The sequence below is a fragment of the Dermochelys coriacea genome, chromosome 11 (genome assembly GCF_009764565.3).
Source record: "Dermochelys coriacea isolate rDerCor1 chromosome 11, rDerCor1.pri.v4, whole genome shotgun sequence".
NCBI classification, from domain to species: Eukaryota; Metazoa; Chordata; order Testudines; family Dermochelyidae; genus Dermochelys; species Dermochelys coriacea.
The window spans coordinates 7998351-8024957 of NC_050078.2; the positions used below are offsets into that span (position 1 = coordinate 7998351).

The 26607-nt window shown below is 43.4% G+C and overlaps 1 protein-coding gene across 3 annotated transcripts in view; it reads left to right on the forward strand.

Annotated features, from left to right (window-relative positions):
- Positions 1 to 19128, forward strand: part of MRAS (muscle RAS oncogene homolog) — a 60348-nt gene extending 41220 nt beyond the window's left edge. For all 3 annotated transcript variants that reach the window (XM_038422715.2, XM_043504904.1, XM_038422716.2), the window contains 4 exons: positions 6056 to 6209; positions 9688 to 9787; positions 11722 to 11801; positions 18242 to 19128. In XM_038422715.2, coding sequence (XP_038278643.1) covers positions 6056 to 6209; positions 9688 to 9787; positions 11722 to 11801; positions 18242 to 18341 — 434 coding nt within the window. In that variant the 3' untranslated portion in view covers positions 18342 to 19128. The remainder of the gene's footprint in view (positions 1 to 6055; positions 6210 to 9687; positions 9788 to 11721; positions 11802 to 18241) is intronic.
- Positions 19129 to 26607: the final 7479 nt, after the last annotated feature.

Consider the following 26607-nt stretch of genomic DNA (forward strand, 5'->3'; position numbering starts at 1 on the left):
GAAACCACCCATTTGCTTGACCCAAAGCCTGCAAAGACTGATGCCTGTGCATAGCTTCACTCATGCAGAGTAGCTGTATTGAAGTCAGTGGCGTTACTGAGGTAAATTAAGGTAAGCACGTGCATCAGTCTTTGCAGGCCAGGATCAGGGCTCTCGTCTATTCCACAGCCCATGTGTGATTGCTCCATCAAGTAGGGATTCCACCACTGCCACTGAGTAACTGCTCCCCTGCCTACTGGGTGTTGCCATTGAGTAATCTCTCTTCTCACTATTCACCCAAAAGCTTTCTTTACTTGATATACCCCCTTGCTTCCCCATTCTCCGAGCCTGTTAGAACTGGACTGAGTTACTCAGCAGGAAGTTCTTCTTTGAGTATGTTGAGTCAAATTTCATTTCTCACTGGATGGGGTGGGGGAAAATCACTGCCCCCTGCAGTCCAGGTCAATATTGTGACATCCGTGGCAGCAATATGTGTTGCCAAATGAGAGGGAATCTTAACTGCAGATTTAAAAGAGGAGAATAAACCCTGTAATGTATAACTCACTTCATGAGCTGTAGCTCACGAAAGCTTATGCTCAAATAAATTTGTTAGTCTCTAAGGTGCCACAAGTCCTCCTTTTCTTTTTGCGAATACAGACTAACCCGGCTGCTACTCTGAAACATGTAATGTATGTATCTCTACTTATTATTTCTGTCCAGACTGGCTTCCTGTAACACTGAGCCTGGGAATTTGAGAAGAACCTTAGGGAGTTAAGTACTCAAGACTTTGAAATCATATTGAATCCATTGAAATCATAAATCCCTTAGGCTCATCTGAAAACCCCACCCTAAGCAAACTCTTACTCCGAAGAATAGTACTATTCACCCCTGTGCCTCCAGATAAGCCCCATTAACTTCAATGGGGATTCTTGAATCATTAAGGACCATTGATGTCAATGAGTTGTAGGTTTGAGTCCTTTGCCTCTGAACAAAGTATGTTGTTAATCAGCTGGAAAAAAAGTGGGTCTTTTTAGTATTTTGTGCCCAAAACTTTACGTGCAAAAAACCCCATAACACTTAAACTACACCAAAAAGTTGTACAAAATCTATTACTAAAAGTGCTTTTATTTTTCTAATAGTCATTTTGGTTTAGATTTAAACTTAACACAACACAATGCTGCAGGGGAAATTGTTAGCATGGGAAAACCCTGAAGGAGAAATAGACAAGAAGTGAATGAAACTGACAAGTCAATATGTTTATTGCCTGAACTAAGGGGAATGCAGGGTGCTGGGGAAAGCATAAATTGTGGGAAAGTAAGTTGGATTTTAAACGTTATTTTGTTTTCAGTAATCGAAGGATTTTTGTAACATTGGTAAGCTTTTTTTTTTTTTAACCTGACAGTGTCCTTTTAAAACAGAGTAGGTATTTGCTTTTTGTCTATTTTACCTTCAGGTTCTCCAGCATAACACAGTGCTGCAAGGAAATGTTTAAATCTAAAACAAAATGAATGTTCAAAAAAATAGGAGATAGGGAAGTGCTGTTAGCCTTGTTTTATATATAGGGATCTGAGGCCCAGTCTGGCAATGCCTTCTGCCTTTTTAAAAGATAGATGGTAGCCCAGTAGACAGCTCTTCAAAAAGTTGGCTTTCAATGATCTGTTGAAAGCCATGTCTATTGGTCAGAGCAAGGTCTTGGCAACAAGACTGTTCCTGGGTTTCCGTTTCCAAGTTCTATTACCGATTCACTAAGGCACTAATCCTGCAACATACCAAGCATTGCCAGGGAGATGGTGAGCAACCTGGGCCTTGAAGGATTGAGGTTTTTAACCACTCTGTGCCTCACTTTAGCCATAGGTAAATGGGAGGAAACAACTTTCTTCTTCAATCTTCAGAATCGGCAAATATATTTCTATGTAGTTTTACCATTCTTCATGTTTGGGTAGTTTCAGTGTTTTTATAGTCTAGTTCGTTTGAGTCTTCCCCCGCCTTAGGGAGCTTCTCCCCATGGAGAAGGACTATGCCCAGAATCCTGGAGTTCAAGGACTGTCTGTCCTGCCCATGCTCCTTTTCCATCAGCAACTAATGCCAGCACTGCCTTGCGGAGATGCCCATTACTGCCAAGTGCAGCATTTATTACTCCTTCTCTCCCCAAACCTATGAGGGACAAGAATTTCGCCTGTGGAAACACTTCATGGAAAATGCCGTGTCCGATCCAGGCTGGGGAGACCCCTCTGTACGATAATACGCTCTGAAGCACGCTAAGCCTAAAGAGTCACTGCCTGAGGCCTCTTGCAAGAGTAAGGGGCATTGTCATGGCCATAAGGACAGATCCCACTGGGAATAAACTATACTTAATACCCCAGTGAGAGAGAGCATCCTGATTGTACAAGACTTTCTGATCTTCAAAAAAAGTGTTTTATAATTGCTACCTGCTATTAAGATTTTTGGTACTTCAGCTGTTCCTATTACTGGACCCATCAATGTCATAATTTACACCCCTTGTCAGGTGTTTTTCTATCTAGAACATATGGGTACCTGCTATATCCTCTCGCTCAGTTTACGTAGCACTGAACATTTACAGGATTCTAAAGGAGTCTGCTAGAAATTAAACTGCAGCTCTTGCCAGTCAATTACATGACCCTTAACTATTCACCCAATCTAAGATGTACTGAACCTTCACCACTTTGTTTTATAAAGTTTAATTGTGTCCTGGCCTGGGTTAACCGATGTGCACTTTCAGCGGGGGCCCCACCCATCAGATTTGGGAGGATGGCACTACAACAGGCCACACCTGAGCAGCGCTGTGACCCCGTGAATTAAGTCATAACACCACTCACTCAAATTTGGCCTGAGGGGTGGGTGGACGAAATTTAAGTCAGTGGTGTTGCAATCTGGTGCATGGGGTTACAGTACTGGTCAGGTTTGGCCCGGCTGCCCCTCTGTCATGACAGGGGCATTGGCTGGGCCAAATTGAGTAAAGATGGAGGAGGCCTCCAATGCCATGGTGTGCAGGGCCCCGAAATGCTTTAATCTGGTGCCAGTTGCGCCAGATGCTGTTTTACAAGTGGAATGCTCACTCGCCTTTCTATGAACACCGTGACCAAAAGCCCTTTAAATAGAAGCTGCTGACCCGGCAACTCTGTCGACGGTGGCAAAGGTCCAAGTGAGGCAGGAGCCCACACCCGTGATGTCAGAGTCTGGTGTTCCATGTTGCCCCAAGGGAGTAGTAACTGGAGACTGTAATGCTCGCTGATTCCATAACTAAGGAGGGAGGGGAGAGAGCTCCAGAGGGAAGGTTGTAGGAAAGTTTACGTGTCTCATGGAAGGCTTGAGACCTTGGAGCGCGAGGAAAATATTTCTCTAACAAGACTAGTCCACAGTACGGTGTGCCGCAATAGAGAGCGAGACACAAGACATCCCTGCCTGAACGGCGTACTCCGTCAGTCATGCACAAGACATAGGGCCCAGCAAACACCAGAAGGGCTGAGGAATTCTGCATGAAACAACCATAGGATGTGGCAAGCCTTGGCTCTGAGATTACAGATTGAAGTGGCAGCCCATTTTGGATGGAAGGCCATGCTGCAGGGAGAGCCCTGGGGAAGGGATTCTAGCTGACGCAGCCAGAATTCTCCCAAGGACTCTAGGGGAGGGAGTGCAGTGGAGGATGGCTCCAGGGTACGGCTTGTCCCTGCCCCACCAGAGATACTGGCTGGTGTGGGGTTGAGACTGTGGCATCACATTCTCTGTGAATGTGTCTGCCCCCATGCTCCCATCCAATTGTAGCTGGTCTTTGTTTCTGGGTATAAGGAATGTGGGGAGGGATGAAGTTTCTCCCATCCTCTTCCTCCCCATACCCATTTTCTTGGCTCCATGTACTTCAGCCCAAGGCATGTAAATTGATGAGACATAAAGCAGCCCTGGTTGTGTCACACTGTAATTTGCATTAAAAGACAAGCCTGCACCCTTCCGAGGTTCCCTTTGCTTCCCAGGTCTTCGAGGAGTGGGACAAGATGTTGTATAACTGTTCCATGCTCAGTGCTGCTAGCATTTGCTGCCCCTTTTCTAGTTCCAGGTTTGCATTCCTTATGTGGCTCAGGAATGAGTCCCTCGGTTTCAGGGGCAGCTGTATTAGACCAGGGGTGGCCAACCTGAGCCAGAGAAGGAGCCAGAATGTACCAATGTACATTGCCAAAGAGCCACAGTAATACATCAGCAGCCCCCCACACAATCAACTCCACCTCCCTGGTTCCCAGCGCCTCCCACCCACCAGCAGCTCTGCTGATCAGTGCCTCCCCCCCCCGCACCTCCCAATCAGCTGTTTCATGGCATGCAGGAGTCTCTGGGGGGGAGAATTAGGGGGGAGCGAGGGCATGGGAAGTTCAGGGGAGGGGGCAGGAAGGGGTGGAATGGGGGCAGGGCCTATGGCAGAGCCAGGGGTTGAGCAGTGAGCACCCCCCAGCACATTAGAAAGTTGGTGCTTGTAGCTCCAGCCCCGGAGTTGGTGCCTATACAAGGAGCCGCATACTAACTTCTGAAGAGCCGTGTGTGGCTCCGGAGCCTCAGGTTGGCCACCCCTGTATTAGAAAGATAATTTTGGAGTAGCAAAGGGCCTGCATGCTGGGGCTCGGGGCAGGTAGGCCCCGTGATGTGAGGTTTTAGAAGTTCTCTCAACACAATACCTATGATCTCCAAAAGCTTGTGCTATGACCAATCACTTTTCCTTAATATGAAGGCCTAATGCACAGGGGCAGATAGCAGAGTACATTTCTACAGGTACTATGTTTGGCAGGTTGGGATGACTGGCTACTGATGCTGACTCTGCAGGTACCACCAAGACTGAAGCAGCTCCAGGGTGCTTATCCTCTAGAAACCAAAGCAGCCTCAACATCTGACGCAAACAAGGAGTGCTCATTAGGGTCACAAACCTTTACAACAAGAGAACCCTGTGTCAAGCACCCTCAGCCTAGTCGGTAGATTGCTTAGGTCCTGATGCCTCCTTTCCTGGTGCATATGTGGACAGCAAACGCTGATAGGCAACGTGTCCAGTTGCCACAGCTCTCAGCTTTACTTTTCTAACTCAGTACCTTCCCTACTCATTTGAATAGCCAATATCCCATTCTGAATAGTGTTCTCATTTCTGCTTGGAGGATCCCATGTTAGCTGCTACCCCTTTGCTTCATCCAATGCTCCATGACTTCAAAGGTCACCATTTTGGGGCATTCCCGCTGCCTACAGAAGTGAACCTATGCATGCAGATTTGGCTGGCTGAACCCATAGGAATGCGTCAGACCTGAGGTCCAGTGGGCTGCCCCTGAGAGCGGTCAGCACAGGATGCATCAGAGGACAGCTGTAAGAATCCCGCAGTCGACCAACATGAGCTAACCCACCTACCTCATCCTGATCTCTAAGAGTTTGTGCTTCAGGGCCCAAGCCCATCGCTAAGTTTTAATATCCCTTCTGAAATGTTTATTACCTATAACTCTGGACATTCTTAATAAATCTCCAATCTCTTGGACAAGGACTGTAAACAAAAAGAAATTATTGCAATGTGTGGCCCAGCTCCACGTGGTCAGCTGGTAATGGAGTAGCCGAGTGATCTGAACTGGTATCTACTTACCCTCCTAGTCTCCTGTGTAGGGAACAGCGAGATTGGCAAGGCAGAAATTGAGGATGTTAGCCATGACCAGTCAGAGGGCTGATGCACCTAATTCAGTATCCTGCTTTTGGCAGCAGCCAATGCTTGTTGCTTTGGAGGAAGGTGGAAGCCATCTAATCCTGTGCAGGGGCGGTAGGTGTAGCGAAGGAGAGGGTAAAATGAAGGTTGGATAGCAATGGCACAATGCGGGGGGTAGGGCTTGACAGCACTTCTCACTCGAATAGCTTATGTGGCTATTAATGTTCTGTGATCACCAACCAAACCTGCTACCTGATTTGACCAAGGAAGCAAACCAGTAGCCTTGAATGGCACCTGTCGGATCCCGACAGTCATCTCAGTTAAGGTAGGAACATGAAGAAAGATGTAATGTAGTGATGGCAATGCCAATAGAATGACTAACAATCTCCTCCCCTGTACTAGTTCTAGACACCGCAGGACAAGAGGAGTTCAGCGCTATGCGGGAGCAATACATGCGGACGGGGGACGGGTTCCTTATAGTCTATTCAGTGACAGACAAAGCCAGCTTTGAACACGTGGACAGGTTCCACCAACTGATCCTCCGAGTCAAAGACCGGTGAGTGCACTGGAGGGAAGAGCTCCCTTAACACGAATCCCTGCTGCTTGGGAGGCATTATGATCCAGCAAGTAGAGCACTGCACTGGGACCCACGAGATCTGGGTTCTAGTATTAGCTCTGCCACTGGCCTGCTGAGTGACCATGGGCAAGTCACTTCCCCACTCTGTGCCTCAGTTTCCATAAAATAGGGTAAAGTCACTTACCCTTCTTTGCCAAGTGCTTTGAGATCTACAGATGGAAAGAGCTGAGAGCTAGGTGGTATTATTATTATTTATTTTATTTATTATTATTGTTCAGTGAACAGCATCTCTGTGTACTTGCATTTAGGTGTCTGGGAATGAATGGTTAATGGAAGATTTACATGGGGTGGATAGTTCAGTTGTCTAACATTTGTGAATTGTTAGACACAAATTCAAGCTCTAGAGCTCTAAACCAGTGGTAAGCCAATACTCCAGAAAGATCAAAGAGGAAACTCGCAGGGTCTTTTTATCTTGTTAATAATTCACTCTTCTCCATCCTATGACATAAGTGTTTTCCATTTTCACTGGGTGGAGTGTGAATCTAAATCATGCATCCTTGCAATCCTGAGCCTAAGCTAGGTCGACAATGAAGTCTTTGTAAGTTGAGAGAGAACAAAACAGTGTTCTATAACCTATTATGAATAGACATGTGTTTTATCTAATTAAATTCAATGAAAATGGGTTGCCCTTTTGGTTTTGATATGAAACTTTCCTCTCCCCCCACCCCACCTTCAGCGGTGTTGTTAACCCAAACACAACAGCTTGTATATGAGAACTGGGAAGTGAAATTGACTAGAAAGAAAAATGTTCTCCTTTTCCAGCTCAGCCTGCATGAAGTGCATACAGTAAACAAACAGTTCAAATGATAAAAAGTAAATTTAGCTTATTTAAAAACTGGAATCATTTTAATTAGCCAATGCTCTATTAGCAGCCTGGGTAAAGAGTTTTTCATACTACATGGCACTGAATTCTGAACTGAGTTCAGTAGTTACTCCAGATTCATACCAGTGTAACTGAGACCAGAATTTGGCTGTGTTTTCATCTTAACAGTCATATGTCCCCCTTAAGCATTTATTTCTGGATATTTGAAATCCAAGAGGTTTCCTTCTTTGGAAGAGTTGTTTAAAAGACCGTGCTTTTTTCAGTACATTTAACCGTTGTAAAGTCAATAGCTTCATTTATCCTGTTCAACTAGCAATCATACAACTCACTACAGGGAACAATGTCCAGAGTTTTATTTCTGACGTAAACAAGGCAAATTACATACTGTCCAAATTTAGTCTGTTTCTACCACTGTGCTGCCAACCAGAGAAGAATGGATCACTGAAGAGAGCAAAGCATTTACCCCAGAATAGACGTAGAATCAAGATACATTATTGCTTAGACATTTAAATTAAATCCATATTATCATAATTAACTGTAAGAGTAAATGAAAATTCAAAAACCTGTGTTCATTTCATCTCCAGCCACAGTTATGAAGCAGTATGTCAGAGAAAAGACCGAGTCCTTCTGTGTCTCAGTGGAAAAAAAGACATGGAGACAGATGCTGAAAAATCATTTGAACTTAAAGTAACTCCAGTCAAAAGTTTTACACAAATAAGTAAGGCTTCCTAGTTGTCATGGCAAGTTTTTTTTTTTATTATGGCTCTGTCATTGCAAAAAATATAGAAATAATAATTTTAGAAAGTAAAGGAAAAAATGCTGGCCCATGATGATTTTTTTTTTTTGTATTTTTTTTCCCTAGAAGAAATAGAGTTGGGGAAATCAATGGTTTTACAATAAAATAGTAAAAACCATTTAATCTTATTTAGCAGTTTCAAAACTAGTTAAACTCCATTCAATACTCCAATCCGTTGGACGTACATAGGGCCTGGTGATTAAAAATTCATGGGACAGTCTTGCTCAGTAGAATACTACCCTTAATGACAAATCATGATTGTTTTGGGGGGTGGGACCTAAAAGACTTATGGCCAGATCCTCAGTTGGTGTAAGCTGGCATAGTTCCATTGACCTCAGTGGATCTATGCTGATTTACACTAGGTCAGGATTTAGCCCAGTTTTTGTCATAAAGGCATGGACGTGACAAACCTACCGCTCTACAGTTAAGTATCTGTAGACTGTTACTTAGAGCAATTATTGTAAAGTTAGGCACTTTTTGATACTTAAGGATAGTAGTTCATTCCCTTGTATTTTTAGAGGCAGGAGGCACTAGGTAATAGTATTGTTCTTTTAGTCCACCAGCTCCTGAATAGGGAATATTCCAAATAGGCCTTCAGCATATTTTTGGTACCTCGCAATAAGTGTGTATCGAAACCAACTTGTTGTCAGCCATGAAAATATTCCCAGTATATTCCTCTGTTTCCCCCCCCCCCAAAAAAAATAATGTTACCATATGGACACTGCATCATTTCCCTCAGTTCTCATTTATGAGCATAGTTCTGAGACATGGCTTGAATGAAACTTATCAGAAGCCACAACCAGAAATGTTGGAAATCTGCCCATTTTCTCTTGATCACAATGTCTTTGGATGCCTACACTAATTTTCTTCTATGCATATGGACCAATATTAGTTAAGTACTGAAGTTGTGTAGCTGATAGGAATATTGGATCCATGGTGGTGCTTATTCTTAAACTATAAGAAATAGCAGCTTTGATCACTTGCAGGCACATCAACTGTTTGTGTACAACTTTAATGTGCCAACTACTAAGGCAAATATCTTGCCTAGGTAATGTATAAATAGATCTGAGTCCTTCTTCTGTGATGATGTGTGATTGCTTGATCCTGCTTGTAATTATAACTAGGCTTGGAAGAATTTGATTTTTATTTTTTATAATTTCAAAAGATAATATTGATGTTTATTGTTAAGCTTTTTTTAGATTTTTATCAATTCCATGAAATTCTGGGTTTTTAAGCATTTTTTCACCATTTTTAATTGATTTTCAGTTTTCACAGTTGCAGGAAATTAGGGGAGGGGGCTGATAATTATTAAATGACCGTAGACCTTGAGATTCAAAAAGTTAAAGCTTTCTAAACTGTTAACACAAATTGTCAATATCACATGTCAAAATATACAAAGTAAATATTCTTTAAATCAACAAATCATACTGGTTTTCACTGTTCATTCACTAGTCCATTTGTAACAAGCATAATCCAAAAGTCTAAATCTCTGGATTTTGGCTCTAATAAATTCTGAGGCAGCATCTTTCATTGATAATAATCAAAACATAGAGAGAAAGAACGTGTTTTTCATCAGTTTGTGTGTGTGCCGTGAAATCGATGTTTACCAACATTTACCAATAAAAATCTAATCCTTCTGAGCCTGATTATAACTATGGTGCTAAATGTCTACACGCTGCGTCTTTCTAGCTGAAAATGCTAGACAGTGGTAGTCTTTGAAAAGGAAGCTTTCACTGAACACTTTACACTGAAAGTCTCCTAATACTGCTTTCTTGCAGAGAGTCTTTTCCAATGATATTGGTGGCCAACAAAGTTGATCTAATGCATTTGCGGAAAATCACTCGGGAACAAGGAAGAGAAATGGCAACTAAACATAATGTAAGTTTGTGGGTGTTTCTTTGTTTGCATGTTGTTTTGGCAGTTGCACTGCTTTTAAGTTCCATTACAGGCATTCAGAATGGGATTCATTCCGCATTTGGAGTTTAATTGGATCACTTCTCTTATAATTAAACACTTGCAATTACATTTTAAAATAAAAGGCAAAGAAAGTAGTATATAGAGAGGTTACTTCCAGTGGGGCCAGTTCTTTGAAGCATACTATAGCCAAGCTATGATGATCGTAATCATTAGAGAGATAAGGTGGGTGAGGTAATATCTTTTATTGGACCAATTACTGTTGGTGAGAGAGATGAGCTCTTCACGTCTGGAAAAGGAACCCCTCCCTCCTCCCAGCTTCTCAAAAGCTGGTCTCACACCAGCAGAAGTTGGTACAATAAAAGATATTACCTCACCCACCCACCTAACCTCTCTAATATCTTGGGACCTGCATGGCTGCAGCTACACTGCACACATGATCATAAAGTCATGTAATGCAAGTTATTTGCAGGTGGGTGGAATGTGCGTGTAAGATGGACAAAATGCACTCTTCAAATGAAAATGCAGAAAAGGTATTTAGTAGATACACCAGGCCTGATTCTGATCTCAGACTGTTGTCAATCAAGAGTAAGTCCGTTAATCATGATGATGGAATTACATGAGTGTAAAAACCATATAAATCAGACCCAATATCTCAGTTCCCTGTTATCCATATGGCAGTTTGGCTCCAGAAATGGCTCCCAAGTAAGATTATAATCATCGTTATATTAGGTTAAGCGCTTCTAAATGCCCACAGTCATGGAAAAGACTTAATGGAACTTGCCGCATCCCACTGGACTTTTAAAGATAACAAAATGTGAATCATTCTGTGTATATTTATTCCCACCCCTGTAAAGAAGCTTTTGTGGAAGAGCAGAGAGCCAGTCAACCTAAACAAGAACACAACACATAGCTCCTGAGTTGTGCTCAGTTTCAGGGGTGTGGAAGGTACTGTATGTGCAAATGCAGAATTTTCACATGTGCTATCAGAAGCCAGGGTTACAAATATGGCTCTTTGCTGGGTATGTATGCTACAAGTGACCACAAAAGTCCTTTTGGCTGCCAATAGGAAATGACCTTCTCTGTCACCCGAACAGAAGTTTTTCAAAGTCGGAAAGGTACCTGTGAAAATCACCATTTAAGAACCTTAAAATGCAGTGTAGCAAGGAAGGAATTTTTGGCAGGTGTTAGTTTTTCAGCAATCTCCAACAAACTTCTGGCAGGCATGGTAAATAGTTTGGTTTTGTTTGTATGGTCTTCATGTCCTCAAGTACATCTCAGGAAAAAAGAACATCTCTCCTAATAACTCTGCAATTACTCCCCCCCAAATCTGGAACTTTATGTTCCAGCTGTTTTGTATGTTGCACATTTTACAGGATGGGGTGATCTTTGGTAAGTGTTTTTTTTTGTCCTTTCTGCGAATTAACCTTGATGTCATGGCAACATTTCACTTACCTGCCTTTCTCCTGGCAGTTTCATTTGGATATAACCTTCACTTTGTGCCCCAAACTCCAGCTGTACGTTGTTGTAAGGTGAAATCTTGGTTCCATTAAAACCAACGGCAAAACTCCCATTGACTTCAATGGGGCAAGGATTTCACCCATAGTGGTTTAGACCACTTTGTTAGCAAGGGGCTTTGAGATATCTCAAGATGAACAATGCTGTACTATTAATTCCATGGTTGAGAACACTCTTTTTAAACAGTCTATTGCTCTAAGAGACTACCTGAAAGTGTCCCCAAATATATTCAGTACAGTCCTTTTGCATTAGTCATTATAGGACAACCCTCTGTTTTACATCCATTTTTCTCTAGTCCCTTGGGTTGTCACTTGAGATAGGTTCATTGTCCACATGTAAGATGTTACTAGTATTTATTATGCTGGGCTTTTGTCTTTCAGATCCCATACATAGAAACTAGTGCCAAGGACCCACCTCTGAATGTTGATAAAGCCTTCCATGATCTTGTTAGAGTAATCAGGTGAGCCATAAAACACTTTACTCAGCCATCTATTAACCTCCATTGACAGAAAGCTCATGAATCATTAGAACACATGGAACCAAGAGCCTGCTCTTTTATTCTTTATTAGGGCTGCCTGTTCCATACCTGCACAAAACTATCAAAATGTAGTTCTCTTTTAAGGTATAAAATCTTAATTGTCGATGCTAAACATTTTGAGATCTAACTGCATATGAAAAAATTCAAATATAGTGGATTCACCTGCAATACATCCAGACACTACATTAGTGATCAATAATAATATGCCGTATTGGCGTACAAAAACTGTGGGCCAGATCCTCTTTTAATGTAAATCAGCATAACTCCATTGAAGTCCATGAAGTTATACCAATTTACACTAACTTTGTATCTGGTGTTATACTGTATTCCTAAAAATCAGATGGAACACCAGAGTAAAACTCAAATCCATAAAAATCAGAAAATAAAATGTAAAACCGTATATCTACATATCTAACCTTCTTCCACAGACACTCACAGACATCCTGTCCATTTCCCCCACCCAGTTTTCCACATACATCATGGGTCACATCCAGATATCCTTAACTCTGACCTCTGTTTTGATGCCAGTAATCTTTTGAGTGTGGCTCGCACCTGTCTTTGAAAATTTGCTCATGGTTTTCCCAGGTGTCCTTATTGTTTTAAGGCTCTGAAACTTTTGATTTACATAACTCCACTACATGTTTCACCCAGTTGCAGATGTGACTTCAAAATTAAAACTTTCTCTGTGTTGGAAGTAATATAAAGCTGAAATATACTTCAGCTGAGGCCTAATCAGTGCAGAGTAGAGCAGAAAAATTCCTTCTTGTGTCTTACAACACTCCTGCTAATACATCCCAGAATGATGTTTGCTTTCTTCAGCTTGTGATCCACTCTGACCCCCAGATCCCTTTCCACAGTACTCCTTCCTAGGCAGTCATTTCCCATTTTGTATGCATGCAACTGATTGTTCCTTCCTAAGTGGAGGACTTTGCATTTGTGGAAGGGACCTCAAGAGGTCATCTAGTCCAGTCCCCTGCATTCAAGGAAGAACGAAGTATTGGGTAGACATTTTCCTGACAGATGTTTGTCAAACTTGCTCTTCAAAATCTCCAGTGATGGAGATTCCACAACTTCCCTAGGCAATTTATTCCAGTGCTTAACCAGCCTGACAGCTAGAAAGTTTTTTCTTATGTCCAGCCTCAACTGCCCTTGCTGCACTTTAAGTCCATTGCTTCTTGTCCTATCCTCAGAGATTCAGGAGAACAATTTTTCTCCCTCCTCCTTGTAACAACTTTTTATGTATTTGAAAAGTGTTATCAAGTCCCTTCTCAATCTTCTCTTCTCCAGATTAAATAAACCCAGTTTTTTCAGTTTTCCCTCATAGGTCATATTTTCCAGACCTTTAATCATATAGTTTACTCTTCTCTGGATCGTCTCCAATTTGTCCACATCTTTCCTGACATGTGGTGCCCAAAACTGGACACAATACTTCAGCTGAGGCCTAATCAGTGCAGAGTAGAGCAGAAAAATTCCTTCTTGTGTCTTACAACACTCCTGCTAATACATCCCAGAATGGTGTTTGCTTTTTTTAGCTTGTGATCCACTCTGACCCCCAGATCCCTTTCCACAGTACTCCTTCCTAGGCAGTCATTTCCCATTTTGTATGCATGCAACTGATTGTTCCTTCCTAAGTGGAGGACTTTGCATTTGTCCTTATTGAATTTCATCCTATTTACTTCAGGCCATTTCTACAGTTTTTGTCCAGATGATTTTGAATTTTAATCCTATCCTCCAAAGCACTTACAACCTCTCCCAGCTTGGTATCGTTCACAAACTTTATAAGTGTACTCTCTATGCCATTATCTAAATCATTGATGAAGGTATTGAATAGAGCTGGACCCAGAACTGATCCCTGTAGGACCCCAGTTGATATGCCCTTCCAGGTTGATTGTTACCAGTGAGTAGCTATCAATGGTTCACAGTTTTCCAACAAGTTATGCACCCACGTTATAGTAGCTCCATCTAGATTGTATTTCCATAGTTTGTTTATGAGAAAGTCATGCGAGACAATATCAAAAGCCTTACTAAAGTCAAGATAAACCACATCTACCTCTTGTCCATAACCACAAGGCTTGTTACCCTGTCAAAGAAAGCTATTAGGTTAATAACTAATGCTATCAGGTGAAGCTATAGTTTTTCCATATGAGGTGGAAGAATTGGCTTCCCCAGCAATGAAACTTGTTAGGCATTTGTACACCGGTGCCTCTCTGTTAGTGTCTATCTTACCACAGCTTCGAGTCAGCATACATCGAAAGCAGATGGTACTACCCATTCTTCCAAAAAGATTTCAAGCTGGCAGAAGGAGGGTGTGGGCGGAAAATTACTGAAGAGTTACAGATACAAGTTGGCAATGTCCCTGGATGTTTCTGAACTATTCTGTATCTTGTAATTAGTAGGCTAGTCATTAGTATTTATTATATTGAGCTCTTATCACTATCCAATGCTATTCTGAAAAAGCACTATAATTGGTATGAAGAAAAGGAGTACTTGTGGCACCTTAGAGACTAACAAAATAAATTTGTTAGTCTCTAAGGTGCCACAAGTACTCCTTTTCTTTTTGCGAATACACACTAACACAGCTCCTACTCTGAAACCTATAATCGGTATGGTGGCTCTCCCTGTTTGTTGTTTCTCAGTGACTCCAGGTCAAATGTTCTCAGTTAACAAGTTAAATTTAAAAATATATATTCTGTATGTGCCACCCCTCCAAATGGACCTCAGGGCCTTACAGTCATGTCTGGGTCCTTTCCTTCATGTGCATCAGTAGCTGTTATAAAGGTTCCACCAGCCAAATTAGACACCTTGTTGCCTTCAGTATAAAAAAAACAAAACAAAAATAAAAACCTCGTGCATTCATTCAGTTAAAGAACAGAAATGATGCCACATGACTTAGCTGGCCAATCGAAACTAACTACATTTTGCTGAACTGTTTTGAGAAGACTGTTGAAAGACAATCAAGGGTTAGCCACAATCAGAAATAGGATAAAATCATCGGTTACGTTTTTGTCACAAATTGTTAGCTCACCTCTTAGTCAGGAAAATGTCACTTAAAACTTCCTAATACTTTGCATCTATCTCCAAATTGCTTCACAAATATAAGGGGCAAGCTCTTGACAGGACCTGGGGCATGAGCCATACTCTGATGGATACCATGGCAACTGTTGGCCAACAGTTGTGCTCCTTCTGAGTACAGCTGCATTTAGTTGATTCCCAATTTTTCTTACAAGTGCTGGGATTGTCTGGAAGGAGCCTGGAGCAGTCCATGTAGTTGGTGGTACCAGCATCTAACTGGTCAGTAGATCTATCAGGATCTCCCTGAGCTTCCCTCCGTTCTGCTGTAAATTTGCCATGGAGTATTCTTCTACTGTAACACAGGGCAGGGGGTAATTCTCTGTCTCTGGGATGATCCAGAAATCAGCTTTGTATAATGCTGCTAATGTTACCTTGCTTCCTAATCATACTTCTAAACAATAGATTTGGGTCTGGTCAGTTCTCTGAAGAGTTAACTGTCTGGAAAGAACTCACTAAACATGTCTTTCAAAATTTTATCTCAATAGACTGTGGTTGGGGGTGAGGGGAAGAAGTCAAGGACCAATCAGTTATCTTTAGCTATGCAGTATTGGCAACACCAAGCATTCCAAAATCATGAATCAGACTCCACACATCATAAGATAGGATGAATTTTGTTTTGGGGTGTAGTTTGTTTTTTTGTTTGTTCGTTTTTGGAGGGAGTTTTTTGCTTTCTAGTCTTTGAGCCCTTCAGGGTCTCATTTTTATGCTTTTCTCTGCAACCATAAGGGCTAGTGGCATTTTTAAAAACAAATCAAAGCTAAGATTCTCATGTAAGTAACAGGACTCCAGGAGCTGGGGCTTTGAAAAAAACACCAAATATCTCAAGGCTCATGATCAAATCACAAGAGTTGGGCTCCCACAACACTGGCTGTGTCCCGTATCTGGTGTGGCTAGCTTATCCTTTCTGTTCAGCGCTCAGCGCATAACAAGCTGAGGAGGTGGTTAAGGGAGATCCCCAACACACAGATTTTGATTTATTCCTGAGACTATGGTTCGGACCTTTGTGAGTTGCCAAGAAGACACACAGTCTGTGGAATCAAACCCAATTCTCCTGACTCCTAGTCCTGCGTTTAACTATGCAGCCTTCCTTTCTCCTGTTTGTTCTGCGACTCTGGGCCAGATCTTCAGCTGGTGTAAACTGGTAGCTCCACTGCAGTTATTGTAAGGGAAAACTATCTAGTGGTTGATGGAGCTATGTCCATTTATAGTAGCTGAGGATCTGGCCCTGTGTGTAGCAGCCAGTCCCCTTTCTAAATGATAAGGAGTACTTGTGGCACCTTAGAGACTAACAAATTTATCTGAGCAAAAGCTTTCATGAGCTACAGCTCATTTCATTGGATGCATTTGCTCATGAAAGCTTATGCTCAAATAAATTTGTTAGTCTCTAAGGTGCCACAAGTACTCCTTTTCTTTTTGCAAATACAGACTAACACGGTTGCTACTCTGAAACCTTTCTAAATGATGTGACTCTAGATAGCTTGTAACCTAGAGCATTTGGGAGGCCCTCAGTGACACAGAAGTATAAATCGAATGGAACAGCAGTAGCATTAAAGATATTGCTCATCTAACACCCACAGAAATTGCTGAATGAAGTGACTGAGGGCTGCAGTGGCAGACAGTTGCGAGGGAATCCCAGCTGTGCATTTCTGATTGCTTTGATTTCATGCTGTCTGGAGTGTCCTCCTAAAGGCTGGTGTCTGGCAATGACCCAGAGCACTTTCTCCTTCTGAACCACTCAGCACTTTAGATTGGAAAATGTTTTATTTAGCAGCGCAGGGCAGAACCCATTTGAACAGCAGGTTTGAAAACACCCAATGCTAATTGATTCCACATCAATTCATTTGACCTGGGGGAAATTCCAGCCAGATGTAAATCTTTAACAGGCTTCAAGTATCAGAGGGGTAGCCCTGTTAGTCTGTATCCACAAAAACAACAAGGAGTCTGGTGGCACCTTAAAGACTAAGATTTATTTGGGCATAAGCTTTCGTGGGTAAAAAAAACACTCCTTAAGATGCATCTGAAGAAGTGGTTTTTTTATCCACGAAAGCTTATGCCCATATAAATCAGTTAGTCTTTAAGGTACCACCGGACTCCTCGTTGTTTTAACAGGCTTTAGTTCTTCCCTGATTTCTGTTTCTCTGTAGTCCCTTGCTCAGAACTCAGTTTCCCCGGTGCCTGTGTAAGCTATAATGCAGCATGTCAGAACACTAGGGTAACCATATTTACCAGATGACGGGGCCCAGCCTGACATTGGGGAGAGAGGGAAGGGTTGTATTTTAACTAGGACACAGTATATTGCCTTCTCACTTCAGACCTTATAACTCCCATTAGCATTAATTTGTTGTGCATGCTCCTCTCCCCTACCCCTTGAAAACTGGCTAGCCACTTACCATGGTAGATCATTTGATGGGGGCAGGGTGAGGAGAGGTCACACTCCTTCTAGCAGAAGGGGTGAGAATAGCAAATCTCCTCTGACTAACACGGCTACCCCTCTGATACTCCTCTGAAACGTGGCTCTGCATCCGATGAAGTGAGCTGTAGCTCACGGAAGCTTATGCTCAGATAAATGTGTTAGTCTCTAAGGTGCCACAAGTCCTCCTTTTCTTTTTTGCCATGGCAACATTACCCTAGCCCCCTTTTGTAACCTTTGCTGTAGTGACAATACTGTCCTTCCTTCTTCCTAGCAGCCGCTGCTGCTGCAGAGGCTTCCCTTCCCCCATCCCAGATGGATGGCTATTCTTCACTCCTAACTTCATTAACTTCAGCTCCTTGACTCTAATGGGGCAGCTGGCAGTGATCTGGTGAATTATTACTATTATCGAATACCAGGAGGGCCTTCGATGGGTTCGGAGCTGCTCATGCACCCAGGAGGACACTGTCCCCGTCTCAGAGAACTAGCAATCTAAGAAACTGGCCAGAAACACGGTACAAGCGCCCTGGATAAATGCAGCGCCTGCTGGTCTGAGCCCAGGAAAAACAGTTTGTTCCTGAACTCTAGTGTGTCTCTCTCACTCCATGGCAGTGTGAGTAGGAGCTGTGCCAGGCTATTTATATTCTCACCGACAAAGTCACGTCCCTTTGTTCTTTCTTTATTTTGGTCCCATGTCTCTTTGTGCAGGAGAGAAGAGGAGAGGTTCACCTGCCGTAGGGGTCAATGAGTGGGGATAGCCATTTCACCCCAGGAGTCTCTTCTGACTGATTCTTAGGGCTCAAGAGATACTTGTCTATCTGCCCCAGCCTAAACAGTATGGATGGTTCACTGGGTTTGCTTCTTTCTTTCCTCCAAACAGGCAACAGATCCCAGAGAAAAGCCAGAAGAAGAAGAAGAAGACCAAATGGCGAGGAGACAGAGCGACTGGCTCCCACAAACTGCAGTGTGTGATTTTGTGACCCGGGGGCTCTTGGCACCCCCGCCTGACCTAATGTGAATTAAAAAAGCACTAGCGAGACACACTGTACCACCTAACTGCACCGTAACACTTCTAACAGTGGACCTTACACCGAGGAACTTGCCGGGGGGGGGGGGGTGTTGGACTCGCTGACATACTTGAGCGGCTGCCAAACTGCTGGAGCTTGGCCTGGTTTGCGTGTGGTGCAGAGTGGATTGCAAGCATGGCGAGGAGGAGGGAATATCCAGGACCAGGACTCTCGGTCAACAATCCCTGGCTCCTTGGTGTTTATTTTAAAAAGTGTGTGTGGGGCGGGGGGGTTTAAAGTGTTGGTTTTATCTGCAAACATTTCTTCATGTGACCCATTTCTAGCAGCCGTGAATGACCCTTTGTTTGGTACAGTCGATGTATGTGTGGGGGCAGGGGGAAGGGCTTTTTTTTTTTTTTTTGCTCAGCGAGCACTGGGTTGGAAAGAAACCCAGCTGGGGTTAGTTTCTTTTGCACTGAACTCTCTCTTAGACAGAGATGCCAAAATGCAGCTTCATATGAGAGTGCATTGATTTGAAGGAAGAAAATGAATTCCAGCTGCTCTCTGCACTCCAGACCTTGTGTCAGACCCTGGAGGGCAGCCAGCTCACAGTCCATAAACTCCAGTGTAGAAAAGAAGGGGTGGGGGTTACCCTCTATGAGGAGGTTCTGTTTCTGTTTTGTATTTTGGGGGCATGTCTGATTCAAAGGGTATTTTGTTAACCTCAAAATATTTAAATTAAAGTAATTTACAAATGGAAGGAACGGACTCGGGGGTTTTTTAAGACAAACTTGTACTGATTTAGTTAGAGGAACAGACATTAGGTGCTGCATTTCTCCTTCCAAGTGTGTAAAGCAGCCCTTGGATTCCAAGTAGGTCCTGGAAACTCCCTTACCTTTCCCTGCAAAACCAATAACTACACAATATGGAGATGGCTAACTGGTTTGGTTTGTTCTCCCCATCCAAGTTCTCAGTTCAGGAGGATTGGCTCCATTTCCTTACTCTTTTCCTTCTCCCACACTTTCGGTTAGTTCCTGCTGCCTTCAACATCATTTTGGAGTTTTGCTCTTGACTCAAGTGGGATTTGTCCCTTCATGACTTTAGTGAGCCATTGACAGCATGGAGATGAAAGATGTCGGACCCTCAGAGCAGGGGCAGGTATTCAAGCTGCCTTCCATCACCTCACTGAAGTGTTGACCTTAGTCCTGAGAGACCATCTTTCAGGTTGAGGGAGGAATGAAATATCCATTCAGTCCTTGGCATCTCTGACTGCTAATTGTGGTGGTGGTTTTTTAAATAGAATGGACAGTCGTCCACTGGACTGAGACCACCAATTCATTCAGCGTGGGCTGCCAAGCACCTGTAAGAGTAACAATGTTCACTTGTCACCAGCCCAGGCTGGACTGAGTTCTATTCAGTTATTCCTTATTTGGCATGATAAGCTATAAAAATGTTACCAAAGTGTGAAAGCCAGAAACCCTGGGTATCTGAAAGCTGTAGATACTGGTACGAAACATAAAGGATGTGCCCATGATGGGGCTCCACCAACTTGCCTATCTGCATTTGTCCCTGTATCCATTTGTCATTATTGTCTATTTTTTTTTATTTGGGCCAGGCTGTTTCATAGCACATCTTTGCATAATCTTCCTTGCCATGAGTGAGTTCACTTTTTGGACAGGTAAGTAAAAGTAATGAAAAAGCCTAACCAGATTGTATTCTGCTACGTCATGCTAGTAGATTTTGTTCCTTGGCTGGTAATTCTCTAAGGCTGTTTTGCCAGGCTGAATAGTATAATGCTATCTCAGCTGGTGTTTTCCTTCCTCCTAGGTTGCAGACCTCATTTTTCTTCATTGCTTTTTCATGAAAAAATGTTTATTTCTGAAAACATGAGGAAATATTTCTCCTGGACTCCCATATTTTAGACAGTGGAGCAGGAAGGGCCCACTGACTTCAATGGAGCTAGTGCAGTATATTCCATCTGAGAATCTGGCCCAAAATTATCTCTCTTCTGTCACATGGGTTTCTCAGTGGCTGAGCTGTTGTGGCCTGGTAGCCTAAGGGTGAAATCTTGGCCCTTTTTTGATGTTAAAAGGAGTTTTGCCATTGACTTCAATGGGATCAGAATTTTCACCCTTGGAATTTATACCTGCCCTGCCATGGTCATAGAGAAGTGAATGGCTCGGTATCAATCTGCAAGTTATGAAGTCCACAGTCCACGATGACTCTAAAGTGTAGAAAGACTAGAGTTGACTCGGTTGCATCCCTGCTGGAATCCCTTTCTACTGTGATTTTACTAGATAGTTTTAAAATCAAACATATATTAACATCCGATCACATGAGGTCCCTTCTACAAAGAGTACAGCATTTACCATCCTTAGGACCATCCTCTTTAGAAATAATCTGGTTTTTATGTAATGTTTCTAGGGGAATTTGTTATTGATTTTATTTTAATCCAAACTTCTGGGAATATTTCCTGGAAGATATCTGAATCTTAAATTACAGCTGGTGCCACTGTTCACTGTATATGTGAAATTATAGTCCACTGATTTTGAGATGTCCTAATCATTTCTTCAGCAAACAACTAATAGTGTGGAAAATTGTAAGGTGGGAAATAAGCAGGAACAGATGAACTCCTAATTAAGTACAACAGTAGTAAAAAATGGAGAAGAAGGACACAGCACAAACTATATTAATCAAATTATTTCTAAATAAAAGTGATTCTCAGTAGGAGTCACATGTCTAAGGCTATGTCTACAATTACGGCGATGTGTACAGTACATACACTGCACACACCCTTTCAGTGGTATAAATAGCAGTGTAGACAGTGGGACACTGGTTAGGTGAGTAAAGATACTCCAGAACTTTAGGATAAGTACCCTACCCAGTTCTCTACACGTCCAAGCAGTGCCTCCCTGTCTCCACTCCTGTTTTTAGCAGTGTAGCGTCCTATTGTCTCGTCACTGCTGGAACCTTCTCTGCTACAGGAAAAGGCTCCAGCAGTGGGGAAAGTCTCTCTCTGGTAGAGGGGAGGCAGTGGGAGCCTTTCCCCGTTGCCTCCTCCCTGACAGAGCCTTTCACTGCCACATGTAGCTACACACTACAGTGTGGACGCAGCCTGCCATGTAGCTACACGTACCCTAGACATTGGTGTCAGTGTAGATCAGGCCTAATAAATAAGGATAAGATTATGTCTCAGAGATCACGGATTCCATGACGGCAAGACCTCCATGACATTTTCTGCTTCAGCCCCAGGCTGGCAGGGTTGGAGCTGGCAGAGGCCCCCACAGCTTTCGGTCGACACGGTTGGCAGGAGGACCCGGAGCTCCGAGACACAACAGTGGAAACTCGGAGCCATCAGCCACAGCGACTGCAGGCGCTGCCCCCGCCCCCGCTTCCCTTCCTACAGCAGGGCTCGGGCTCTCATCTCCCCCTCAGGCCCATTTTGTCACAGTTATTTCAGTAAAAGTCAGGGATAGGTCACAGGTAATAAACAAAAATTCATGGAAGCTTGTAACCTGACCCTGACTTTTATTAAAAATAACTGTGACAAAATCTTAACCTAACTAATAAGCCATGAGTTGTGAAGTGGTTGTTTGTTTTTGTTTTGTTCTGTTTTTTTAAGTCACTGGGTTGCTCAGAGTGGATTAATGGGTTTTGTTCATCACTTCAGATGCAGCTCAGGTCTGTTTTTATGAATCCATGTGCTACACCCACCACTACATGTCACACAAATACTCCTGGGGAGCTGGGTCTGGAAGCATGGCTTGTAAAAGCACAGATTGCTGCCACATAAACTTGAAAAGGACTCCCTGAACAAGTAGTAGTGAGTATCTTATTCTCCCTGTGGACCACCCTCCGGAGAAAACGTGTCACTCATACACTCATGCTTATACATTTCATAGTGGCCGAAAGAAGCTGCCATTTGCTGAGGATTCAGTGGTTCATGTGAAAATGAGTTTGTTGGTCTCTATCTAGGCAGTAGTCAACAGATGCTCATACCTCAAAGCTAATCCTCACAGTGAGTCTTGAAAGAATGAGCAGAGAAGCCAAGGACGGATCGAATAAGGGAGATGAGCTGCTGTCTCAATATTAGAAGTGGCCAGTCTAGGACCAGGTTTAGGCACGTTGCTAAGACGGCGTAATGGAAGCTTGCAGCGTCACTCCTTGTGCAGTCATGTCCCTGCCCTGGGGGATAGAGTGCACCATGCTCTGATCGGGGTACTCAATTCACATGAGTAATTTTGAATTAAAAGAAAAACTCTGTGAGCAATGTACTCTACACACCCCCGGGCCTCATGTCTGCAAAGGGCTAGACCCACACAGACTCCTTGGCAAGACCAGGGTCGTAACATTCACTGAGACACACGGAGACACTAATAGCCTCATAGCATTGTGCTGCTTCTTAAGTGGGGATACTGTAAGCACTTGGGCCCAAAGCCTCAAAAGTATTAAGGTGCCTAACTCCCATTGAAATTATTTCACTGGGAGTTAGGTGCCTAAATGCCTTTAAAGATCTGGGCCTGGGCACCTGATGTGGATGTAAGTAGTTTTTCCTCTCTGAAAAGGTGTGAGAAAAAAAATTAGATAAAATGCCCTCAAAATCGGACCATTCCTACTTCACGTTTCTGCTTCTCACCTTGCACCAATTTAACACCCTTGACACCAATAGATCACCACTCCTGGTTAACACCAATATAAATGCTAAAGCTGGTCAGGGTTTGTATTTTATTTCCCATGGGGGGGGAAGGAATTCCATTTTTTTTTTTAAATTGCAGAAATTTTCCTTTTTTTGACAACTAGAGAGTCTATTTTGGAGTTTTTCGGTAAAAAATTGACACAACCAGAAACCTCCTTAAGAAAAACTTCTGTTTAGTCCAAAAAACATATTTCATCCCCCCAAATATCCAGCAAAAAAACCTGTCAACCAGTCCTAGTAAACAAACTCAGAAAGGTGCAGGGGCCAGCTACATGGAGGCAGCATGTCTGGGGGAGGTCACTTAGGAGACCTCCGTAATATGCTGGGTGCCCTTGAGAGAGTTATTTCTAGAGCCCTCTCGGCTACAAAATTTGTATCCACATCCGATTCGTGATCCACAAACATGGTCTGTGGATATGAAGTGGACAGCTGCATGTTTACAGGGCTCTAGTCATTTCCTCTCTCTGTGCCTCAGTCCCCCCCCCCCCCCGGTAAATGGGGATAATGGTAGTGAATTCCTTAGAGCTCCAGATGAAAAGTGCTATATAAGAACTAGATATTATTTATTTCTGTCCCTCATGCACTTGAGGAAGAGAAGGAGAAGGCAAGTGTCAGGGGGAGGAGAAAGTCAAAATTAATATCTTCTCTGCCTCCATCTCTAACGTAGCCACTTTGGATTTGTTTCCTCTCATCATGTGAGCAGCAGATTTATAACCACCCCTCAGACTGCATCCCCGGAGTTGAGTCCATGAACAAGAAAAACAGGATGGTCAGGTACTGCAGAAGGTGAGTCAGTTACAAGCCCCTTTTCATTGCAGGCATGACCACAGCGGAATAATATCAGTTTCAAAGCAATCACCGGTTATATTGCATGACATTTTGGGTACATGTGGATGTACAGCGTTCACGCCTCTAGATGGGAAACTTTGAACAACAATGGCAAAGACCGAAGGGCTAGATGGGAAATTAAAAGCTAGCTAGTATGGATCACCTCTTCTTATTTAACACGAGCCCACGGCAGGATGTGCTCTGTTCTTTAATCTGTCATAATTCATTCTGGCTGAATAATTAAACCAAGCTGTACTTGCATTTTGTAATCAGGCATAGGCACTGAGCGTTTTAGACACACATCATGTGACTAGCCTCTTTTGGTGGAAAAGAAATATCCAAAGATAATATTTTAGGTTGCCCACTCCATGCTTAATCATTTCCTTGCAAACTTTGCAGAGCTGTTGGTCTGGCTTTTGCCTCCCTTGCATCCTGTGGAATGCTATTGGCTTCAAGCAGGGTGGATATTTGGGTCATGGCAAACTGTGCTCAGTTGCTTGGAGACTGAATTATCTCCATGCTGCATGGCTAAGCAATCATTAGACTCTGAAGAACGGGGTTCCTGTAGTTTTCCTCTTGCTCTAAGCTTGTTAGACTTTCATGGGTACAATTTATGGATTATTTTGCTTTTCATCGCTCATATGCATATTCAGGGTGGAACAGTGGGTCACAAGGAGAGCTGTACACAGAGGCAGCTTTAGCGGGGGTTGAATTGCACCTACAGAACACGCCATGCCACTCAGGTTTTGCCCTGCAATGGGTGAGGTTGCAATCTGACACATAGGGTCTCAATGCCACTCAGGTTTGGCATCCGCTATCAATAGTGCAAAGAAAGCAACTTGCCTGCCCCAGCAAGGCCCAGAATCCCCCCATCGCTGCCAGACATGAGGCAACTTGTCAGGCCAAGAGCCCAGAGAGAGGAGTAGGGTTGAGGATACTGCTCCAACCAGCAACAAGGCTGGAGATCAGTGGGAGGCAGGACTAGGATTGGCCTGCAGTTGCATCCAGGGCTGGGCCTCCCCCATTTCCTGCAGGGAGGGTAGTAACCCCACAGGGCTGGACCCTCTCCAACTCTCATACCCTTATTAAGCCCCCATCCCTTCCCTAGCACAGTGCACCCATTGAATCTGGAGACTACATTCACTCCCTCGCTCTACAAAACCCTTGCTTCCAAAGAATGCAGGGGGATACACCTGCACACCCTGGCCATGTGGTCCCAGAGCTGACGTGACTGCCATCATCTTGGTCAATGCACCAGGAATTGAACTGGGGACTTGCAGAGCTAAAGCATGAGCTGCTGTGGTTTGAGCTAAAGAACCAAGGCTCTCCAGCTGGTGCTGTAACAGACTCCTGTCCTGCGTGGATCAGGCATAGGGGGAGACATGTAACCCATGTTCACCAGTGGGTTAGGCTCTCACACCAACAGTACTATGAAATAGCTTTGAGCTGGATGAACACGATAGTGATACCTTTGTTCACATAGACACGTGGAGTTATACTAGACTGTTGAGGCCTTAGGTGATGACACATGTCCAGAATTGACAGGCAGAGACAAGCAAAACCAAGGTTGGGTTTTAGTTTTGCAAACTCTTGTTGGTCTGATTGAGCTATGGAGGGGCTGATTTGACTCGCGTGTTACTCCTTTCTCTCGGTTGAGTGCCTTCCAGTCCTGTCCTTGCTTTCCACTCTGAGGTTTGTACAGACCACTGAAAAGCTGGGCAGGCACTACCTACCCTGAATTCTCTGGTCAAACACCCTGTTTGAACCCACACCTCTGGAAAGAGGAAGGGTTCAGAAAAAACTCTTCTGGTTTGGCATTGCTATGTATATTTCAATAAGAAATGATGGGCAAAAGCAGGAGGTGGCTTTTTATTAGTTGGGATTTTGTCCTGCAAAACCAAATCCAAAGCTGGTTTGCAGCCTTCTTTCTCCAGACCTCAAAGCTTGAACTTGAGGGATAGTTACCTGGTTCTGGTTTTGGTACACCTCTTCTGCAAATACAGCCTCAGAAAACCCACTCCAGTTAAAAACTGGATCTTGAGCCAGTGCTGGACCTAGAGATTATTAATATTCAGCCAGTGCAGCTCCCGATTGACTTCAAGAAGCCTGCCTAGGAACACCAAAGCAAAGCGGTGCATCTCAGTGACCCGAGTGCCTTCACAGCTCGCTGCTCTACTACTGCTGGTGTCCTAGCTCTGGGAACCCACTGAAAAGTCTTGGCACATGCTTAGGGTGCAACATGCTCCTTTCTGTGCACTTCATTGTAAAGTCTGTGGTCTGAATAACAGTGCTTGACATGAAGAAAAGGAGTACTTGTGGCACCTTAGAGACTAACAAATTTATTAGAGCATAAGCTTTCGTGAGTTACAGCTCACTTCATCGGATGCATTTGGTGGAAAAAACAGAGGAGAGATTTATATACACACACACACACAGAACATGAAACAATGGGTTTATCATACACACTGTAAGGAGAGTGATCACTTAAGATAAGCCATCACCAGCAGCAGGAGGGAGAAAGGAGGAAAACCTCCTTTGCTTGACATGCAAACCAAGGAAAAGCAGGAAATTCAAAGTGAAGGCTGATCCACCAGTCTCTGCTTACACCATTGTGGCAGGTGAACAAAGCACAATGGTGTGAGTTAGGGACTGAACTTCCCTTTTCGGTGAGCTTTCTGCTTCTGGGAATATTGGTTTCACAACCTCATAAGAGCT